This window comes from Propithecus coquereli, unplaced genomic scaffold (genome assembly GCF_000956105.1).
Source record: "Propithecus coquereli isolate 6110/MARCELLA unplaced genomic scaffold, Pcoq_1.0 Scaffold147, whole genome shotgun sequence".
Classification (NCBI taxonomy): domain Eukaryota; kingdom Metazoa; phylum Chordata; class Mammalia; order Primates; family Indriidae; genus Propithecus; species Propithecus coquereli.
This window is the reverse complement of record NW_012139080.1, coordinates 4,185,361-4,194,898: the sequence shown is the minus strand read 5'-3', so window position 1 is coordinate 4,194,898 and position 9,538 is coordinate 4,185,361. Positions and strand designations below refer to the sequence as shown.

General features: G+C 34.6%; 1 protein-coding gene across 1 annotated transcript in view; it reads left to right on the top strand.

Moving 5' to 3' along the window:
* The window catches only part of GKAP1 (G kinase anchoring protein 1), a 69,584-nt gene that overhangs the window by 37,259 nt on the left and 22,787 nt on the right, over positions 1-9,538 (top strand). Inside the window, exon 7 of the mRNA XM_012640019.1 lies at positions 3,121-3,134. Coding sequence (XP_012495473.1) covers positions 3,121-3,134 — 14 coding nt within the window. The remainder of the gene's footprint in view (positions 1-3,120; positions 3,135-9,538) is intronic.

Here is a 9,538-nt window from a genome sequence, read left to right as displayed (position 1 = left end):
ATTAGAGGGTAGTGCACCTACATGTCTTTCTGGTGTTAGGGCTTTTTTTGTTTTGTTTTGTTTTAAGACTCTAGTACAGCCTCTACAAATCTTTTAGAATTGGAAGATGATAGTATTATAAAATATCCTCTAACATTGAAGAAAATACTAATAAAATGTTATACTTTTTTCATCTCTTTTAGATAATAATTTCAAAGTTTCATTATTCTTCCATTATATATTCTTATTTGTAATTCCATTATTTTTTTTCATAGTCAAATGGCTCTTCATTTCACTTTAGAAAATATATATATGGTTCGTGACCTCTTTTTTTTTTTTTTTTGGTTTTGAGCATTTGCTTGCCAGGTTAGGAACGTGAAGTTTGTCTCTTTAAAAAAACCGTATTTTAATAACTATGACTATATTAATAATTTAGTCCTTTACTATACATGCAAACATTAAATTGATTTGTTGTTAAAACAGATGGTTGAAATTCTTTTTAAGTTATTTACAAACCACTGTCACCATTTCTTAGATGAAAATTTAAATGACCACCTATATAGATTGAATGTTAATTACATATTTGAAAGTGAAAACATGTACTTTGGACTGATTCCAATTTACATTGATTTATTTGGGAGTTAGTTTTATGCAGATGACAAGGCAGGTACAAATGGTACACCCTATTCCTAAGAGATTACCAACAACCGTTAGTAGAAGAAAAAAATAATTCTGTAAACTGTTCCATGTTTGCTTTTCTTTTTTCCCGATTCAAAAGAACAACAAAAAATATAGACCGACAGGATCTTATCTATTTACTGTATTAAAGATGAGTTGTATTTAAACAAGCTTTGTATGTGGAATAATATATTTTGTCTTTCCTTGTAATTTTAGAGCTGTGTTCTTACTGTCTCCTATTATTAAATAATTTGATATGTAATAAAATAATGATTAAGAGAAGTTCTCTATTTGTAAATGCAATCTAATTATAATTTACTTCCCACATACCCATTTTAAGAAATTGGCCAAAAGAATATGTAATTCACATAATCCTTTGATACTTGTTAAAAGTACCAAAGTTATGTTCCATTTTCATTAGAGGTATCACTCACTTTCTGGGACTTAAATATTTAAATGTTGCAATGGTTATACCATGACTCTAGGAATTTAGAAGAAAATTTTTTCAGAGAATCCAAAAACAAAGTCTAAAATAAATTTTCTGTTTGAGCTCTAAAATTAAATATGTTTTCTGCTCCTGCAAATGTATTAGTCCTTGTTAAATTGTATGCTGAATAACTGACTTAATTCTTTCTATCTTTAATATATTACTTATGCCAAGAGATTTTTTTTCATGGCTACCCTGAAGTTCCTAACCTTTGTTGAGAACAATATTCTTCTCTCCCACCCCCATTTGATCAGGTATTTATTGGATAAAATTCAAGAGGGAAAAGATATTTTACTTTATTGATGGGTGATAAGGGGTACTTGAACTGCATGTATGTTCCTCTAACTATTGGCTAAACTTGTTCTCAGGTTAATTTCATCATTCCCTTTTTCTTTCTCTTTCCATCTTGATTATGTGTTATAAATCTCAGTGCTTTCTTCCCAGTTCTAATTTCTTGGTAATCTCTATCACACTGGAACTGTTAGAGTAAAAATGACACTTGTAGGAGTAGGAAATGGGACACAATTAGCTTTTCTTCATTAAATGTCCAGGAGATGTTGACTGCCACTGCTACCTCAGTCCCCTATGTGTTCTTCACCACAGTATAGTCAAGAAGATATGAAGGGAATGCTAGACAGGCAGAATTAATAACAGTAGGTGCTTGTGCATACTTTTATAAAACCTCAGTCATGCCTTTTAAGAGATATTATTTGATTCTGAAGGTTTTTTTAATTCTTATTTATTTATTTCAGTATAGTAAGGGGGTACAAATGTTTAGGTTACATATATTGCCTTTGCCCCACCCGAGTCAGAGCTTTAAGCATGTCCATCCCCCAGACAGTGTGCACCACGCCCATTAGGTGTGAATATACCCATCCCGTCCTTCCTTCTCCCACCTACGCAATACCCAATGAATGTTACTACTAAATGTGCACATAAATGTTGATCAGTTAATACCATTTGATGGTGAGTACATGTGGTGCTTGTTTTTCCATTCCTGTGATATTTCACTTAGTAGAATGGGCCCCAGCTCTATCCAGGCTAATGCAAAAGGTGCTAGATCACCAGCGTTTTTTGTGGCTGAGTAGAACTCCATGGTATACATGTAACACATTTTATCAATCCACTCACGTATTGATGGGCACTTGGGTTGTTTCCACATCTTTGCAATTGTGAATTGTGCTTCTATAAACATTCTAGTGCAGATTCTTTTTTATAGAATGTCTTTTGTTCCTTTCAGTAGATGCCCAGTAATGGGATTGCTAGATCAAATGGTAGATCTACTTGTATCTCTTTAAGGTATCTCCATATTGCTTTCCACAGAGGTTGCATTAGTTTGCAGTCCCACCAGCAGTGTATGAGTGTTCCTATCTCTCCACATCCATGCCAACATTTATTGTTTTGGAGCTTTTTGATAAAAGCTGTTCTCATTGGAGTTAAGTTATATCTCATTGTGGTTTTGATTTGTATTTCCCTGATGATTAGTTATGTTGAGTATTTTTTCATGTTTGTTGGTCATTAGTCTGTCTTCTTTTGAAAAGTTTCTGTTCATGTCCTTTTGCCCACTTTTTAATGGTAAAGTTTTGTTTTTTAATCTTAATATGCTGCCTTTTTAAATGCCAGTACTGTTAGGAGGGATATCTCATAATTATTCCTTTCTCTCCAGTCCCACTTTTACCTGGCCTTCCTGATTCTAGCCCTTCTATAATAGTATGGTTTTATAGTTTTAAAAATTTTAGTGGCTGGGCGCGGTGGCTCACGCCTGTAATCCTAGCTCTCTGGGAGGCCGAGGCGGATGGATTGTTTGAGCTCAGGAGTTCGAAACCAGCCTGAGCAAGAGCGAGACCCCATCTCTACTAAAAATAGAAAGAAATTAATCGGACAACTAAAAATACATAGAAAAAATTAGCCAGGCATAATGGCACATGCCTGTAGTCCCAGCTACTTGGGAGGCTGAGGCAGAAGAATCGCTTGAGCCCAGGAGTTTGAGGTTGCTGTGAGCTAGGCTGATGCCATGGCACTCTAGCCTGGGCAACACAGTGAGACTCTGTCTCAAAAAAAAAAAAAAAAAAAGGACTGGGTGAGGGAAGGAGCCAGGGCACAAACCCAATTCTATCCAGCTCCACAGCCACCTGTTTCCTTTTTATCACATCATGCTTCCGCCATGTCTACCTTTAGCTAGTTCTGAGCTTGGACAAATAATTTATTCACTTTAGGGCCCTAGTTATATTATGAAAAGTAATGTTGGATCTGTTGATTTCTAAAATTATAATAAATGTGTGTTTTTAAAAAACATAATAAAAATATGCTTTAAAGTGAACCTTATAGTTAATAATACCAAAACACAGGAGAGTAGCAATAATAAAGTTAGACTATTAAATTTTAAAGCAAATAAATTCAACCTAGCTTTTAAAAATCTCACCTGAAGTGTGGTTTTACCTAAGTAATTCAAGCTGTTTCCTACTCTTCTCAGTGTGCTGACCTCATTCTTGTTCCTATGCCTTTCCTTATTTATATGTATTATATTTGTTAGCTCTCTTTGGTTGTAACTGAGGCCCACCTCAATCCAGCATAAGTGAAAAGGAGATGTTTATTTGGCTCATATAACCAAACCATGGAAGATGAGGGAGAGCTGGCCTCGTGGTTGACCAGGTCTAGGCATTTACACAGCTTTAGGACTCTTCATTTTACTCCCTACTCTCAGTGGCTATCTGCTGCTTCACCTCAGGAGAGATCATATGATTACTTGCAGATCTCAGAGTTACAGCTTTGCAGGATTTCTTATAAACTGTTAATTTTTTGTTGAAACTTGATAGATTCAAGTTGTTTTCTTGAGATGAGGGAGGCAATTTCTCGAGGTGAGGGAGGCAAGAATATTTCCAGGTGGTGTGATAACATTTCCTATCATATCACATCTGGGGGTCATAGAATGTCTGGTTATTTTTATGATGTTAAAATTGATCAATGATTCTAATGGCATTCTCCAATAAAAGGAACTAGGACTTCTTAGAGAAATGGCTGCTTCTAGGGCTATGACAGAGGATATACAAGATGAGCCTGGAACATCTCGTACCAGAAATTAAGGAAATACTCAAAAAACAAAAGGATGGGGGCATATCAAAGGGACATAGGAACCAATCTGAAATAGCTCACAATGGCCAGAGTGGGGACAATTTGAGAAACAAAATAATTAGTATAATGTTGGTACCCAAAGTACATATTGGTACACCAAAGTGCATATCCATGAGTCAATACTAATATAAATAAGCAATTGAATAAGTAAGTTGGAGAGAAGAGACAAATTTCCCATACACAAGAATTCCAAATAATTTGTGTAGGTATTTCCCCTCCAGGAGATGGAGTTTAATTCTTGTGCCTACTCTTGAGTGTGTGCTATGCTTAGTGACTTGCTTCTGATAGATAAGTATGGAAAGGGAGGGAAAGTAACTTTATATGGAGAAACCTGGCAAACACAGCCTTGACCAGATGATCAATGTACATGTTATCAGTGATTAGTCATGTTGATTGCATATACCCTTGATATGATGTGATGAGATGGGGACTACACTTCTGTGCTCCTCCTCCATGAAACCCAAAACCTCAGCCTAACCATGGGAAAATAACAGATAAGCCCAAATCAAGGGGCATTACATAAAATACCTGACCAATATGACCAGAATTCCTCAAAATTGTCAAGATCATCAAAAACAAAATCTGAGAAACTGTAATGGACCGAGAAAGCTAAGGAGACATGACAACTAGATTTAATATGGTATCCTGGATTGGATCCTGGAACAGAGAAAGAACAGGGAAGAATTAGTGAAATCTACTGAATAAACTATGGAGTCTAGTTACAGTAATGTACCAGTGTTGGTTCCTTAGTTGTAACTAATGAACATAATAATGTAAGATGTTCACAACAAGGGAAACAGAGTGAGAAGTATGTGGGAATTCCGTGTACTGTCTTTGCAACTTTTCTTTAAATCTAAGACTATTCAAAAATTAAAAGTTTATTTAAAAAATTGATCAGTGGTTTCAGGTGTTGTCAGCCATTATAAAGCTTCCCATCAGCCTTTCAGTCAATGTTTTTAGCAGTTAGTAATGATTACTTCTTTGATGCATTATTTCCTTAGGGCTTATTCGTCATTCAGTTTTTACTTCAGGAATACATATATGTAGGAATAATTGAATGGTATAGAAAAGTTTATGGTGAAAACCAGTGGTTTCCCACCCTAGCCCTTGCCCTTCCGTTACTACTTTTTAAAATTTTTGTCATATTTCAAGATTGACTCTTTTTGCCAAGATATTCAAAAATATTTGGAGTTTTCCTGAACATACTATATTTTTTCATAATACCTTGCCTACCCGTGTTTTCTTCTCCACTGTCTTTTTGATCTGGCTAAGTATGCTTCAGAACTTGGCCAGAGGGTCACTTTTTTCCTTAAGCTTTCCTGAATCTTGGTCTTAATTTAGATGCCCAGAACACCCTGTATATACTTCATAGCACTTAACACCCTGTTTTATAATTATTTTACTTCTTCACTAGAATTTGAATTCTTGGAAGTCTAGAACCATATCTTGGTGATTTTATTTCCCCAGTAGTCCTAATTCCTGGCACACAGTAAGTAATGTAAATGAATGTTGGTTGATAAATGATGGAATGTTCTGCTTTTTCTCTAAAACCTTCCCTAGCCGTTTTTGGTGTGCTTCTCCTGTATTTTTTTTTTTTTTTTTTGAGACAGGGTCTCATTCTGTTGACTGGAGTAGAGTGTAGTGGCGTGATCATAGCTCACTGCAACCTCACACTCCTGGGCTCAAGTGATCCTCCTGCCTCAGCCTCCTAAGTAGCTGGGACCAGGCATGTGCCACCGTGCCCGGCTAATTTTTCCATTTTTTGTAGAGATGGCGTCTCACTCTTGCTCAGGCTGGTCTGGAACTCCTGACCTCAAGTGATCCTCCCACCTGGCCTTCCAGAGTGCTAGGATTATAGGCATGAGCCACCACACCCAGCCCTGCTATATATTTTTATAATACTTATAACAGAGGCACACAGTAGATTTTATTTCCTCTGCCAGTTCAAGCATATTGTCAGGACTTTCATGGAGGTCTGAATTAAGAATACTTCTGAGATGATATCCTGACTTAGCAAGAAAAAGTGCCACTATCAATTAATTATTATGCATTTGCCATTTATAAAAGAGGAAGAAGTGGGTACGTGCTTTACAGGTATTTATCATCCTTGATGTACAGTAAAGTGCTTAATTATCGTTTGTTACTATTTCATATATTAGTTTTTGTCTTTCTCAGTAGATTGTGAGTTCCATGAAAATAGCCCATGCATAGCATACACTAATCACACAGTAAGAGCTTAATAAATAATTATTTCAAGTCAGATTGAGGAGTTGAGTCCATCAGGGTCTACCCTGGGGGAGAGACATATAGTCTTAACCCTTATATAATATCATCCTTAATATAACAGATCATTTGAAGAACATCATTATTTAGATTTCCTCTTGAAATAAGTCATTAGTAAAAGTACTCAAGAGTGGTAAAGAGAAGTAGTCCATTGAGATGGGCCATTTTATGGTTTGTGTGTTACTATATATTAATATAATGTAATATCTGTCATTTATCAAGAGTCCATATATGCATGGATTTGTTTTTGAGCTCTGTATTTTGTTCCACTGGTCCGCTTATTCCTGTGCCAAACCACACTGTGTTAATTATTCTAACATCATAGTGCAAGGGACAGTTTTTAGCTATAATTAGGCAAAAAGTCAGATTGGATCTCTGCCTTCCATCATACATTAAAATCAATTCTGCATAGATTAAACACTAATATGTGAAAGGCAAATTTTACAACTTATAGAACTGGAAAATGTAGGAAAATATATTTCTGATATAGGGGTGGGGAAAAACTTAATAAAACTCTGTAAAACAAAAAGGTTGATAAAGTGGATGTCATTCAAAATGAATAACTTATTTTCCACAAAATACTAAAAAATATAAAAATATAGGGTACAAATGGGAAGAAGGTATTTTCAAAACAGAAGTGATAAAGGATTAGTATTCAGATAAAAAACTCCAATCAAATGATTAGTGTTTTATAACATAGAAATATTAAAAAATCAACAAGAGACATCAGGCATTTCACAAAATGGTAAATATGAATAGCAAAAACATACCAAAAAAGTTCAATTTTGCTAGAAATGCAAATTATGATCTCACTGAGATACCATTTTTTTTTCCACACACTGGGCAAGCAAAAATTATGAAGCTTGCAAATACCAAAAATTCAGAGGTTTTAGATCAATAGAGTTTTGGATCAGTTTATATTGGTGGGAATGTAAATTAGTACAAATATTTTGCATAAGTTTGGTGTTCTTATAAAGTTGAATATTCATTATAACCCAGGAGTCAGCAAACTTTTTCTGTAGAGGGCCAGGGAGCAAAATATTTTAGACTTTGAGTTACTTCTGGTCTCCGTCACAACTATTCACTTATGCCACTATAGCATAAAAGCAGCTATCGACAATACTTAAATGAATGAGCATGGCTGTGTTCCAGTAAAACTTTACTTGCAAAAAAGGCAACAGGTCCCCTTTTGGGCTGTAGTTTGCTGACCCCTGATGTAAGTTGTGACTTAGCAGTCCACTCGTAGGTATATATGCCCTAGAGAAACTTGAATATGTTTCCTAGGAGCCATGTACAGGACAGGATGTTTATGTTCATATGTGTAATAGCCCAGTCCACCCTCAAAAGCCCCAAGGAAAAAAACTGAAAAAACATCTAAATGTTAATCTATAGTACAATGGATACATTTTAATATAATCACATAATAGTTTATGAAATAGTAAAAATGAACGAATTTATAGGTCCAGGCAACAACTTGGAGGAATCCAAAAGTGAATGTTGAGTGAAGAACAAGTCTCAGAAGATTGCATCAGAGTGATACCAATTTTATAAAACTTAAACTCAAGCATCTTGCTAAAAATGTTTAATCTCTATATAAATTAAGCCTTAAGATCTTACTTTCATTTTATAGGCGATACAGATTAGAAGTAAAAGTTAAACAATACCTAAAGGAAGCAATCAGGTAATATAAGATGGATACTTTGTAGGACAACTGACCTGGTCTCTTCAATAGAGAAGTATTATGGAGAAGAAAAGGTGGGGTGTAGAGAGGATGTTCTAGATTATAGATTTAATAGATGACCAAATGCAATGTGCAGACTCTTATTAGATTAGCAATAAAACACATTTTTATATAATAGAAGAAATTTAAATATTAACTAGGTATAAAATGATATTAAGGAATGATTTTTGTTAGATATAATATTATGGTTAACTTGGAAAATTTATTTTTGTAGCTGCATGTGAAAGAATTTTGAGATGAAATATCATGATGTCTGTACTTTACTATGAAGCACTTGAGCACAAAAAGGGCAGGGGATCAATATAGGAAAAGCTTAACAATTGTTAAATCTAGGTGTAGAATATATGAGTGAAATTTTTCACAATAAGTTAAAAAACAAGCAAAATGAAATTATTTAGTGATACATCTGTAAAACAACAAAAAGATAGAAATGATAAACATTAAATTTGGGGTGATTACCTTCGTGGAGGCAAGGAGATGGAAATAGGGGAAGAGTACATGGATGGGCACAAGGAATAGGTAATGTTCTAGTTTTTAAATAAAATAGGGTGGGATCATGCTATCTTTTTTTAAAGAAAGCTTTATTGAGTTATAATTTACATACAGTAAAATTCATCCATTCCAAGTGTATTAATTCAGTCATTTATAGTATATTTAAAGAGTTGTGTAACCATAAACACAGTCTAGTTTTAGAGTGCTTCCATACTTCTATAAAGTTACCTCATGTCCATTTGTAACAGTTAATCCCTACTCCCACCTCAGCCCCTGGCAACCACTGATCTACTTTCTGTTTCTATAGATTGCCCTTTTCTGGTAACCTATTATGAATATGAATGTACTCATATAATATGTAGTCTTCATGTTTTGTTTCTTTCACTTAAGCATTTTTGAGGTTTATCCATGTTGTAGCATATATCAATAGTTAATTCAACTATATCATTGAATAGTATTCCATTATATAAATGTTATTTATTCACCAGTTGATGGAGTGGTTATGAACGTTTGATATTGTCTTTGTGTAGATATGTTTTTGTTTCTCTTTGGTGGATACCTAGGACTGAAACTGCTAGGTTGCTTGATAAATTTATGTTTAACTTTTTAAGAGCCTGTCAAATTGTTTTCCAAAGTGGCTGGACCGTTTATCATTCCCACCGGCAGCATAGGAGGGTTCATTTCTACATATCCTTCCCAACACTTGATATTGTCTCTTGTTTTAATTATAGCCATTCTAGTGGTTA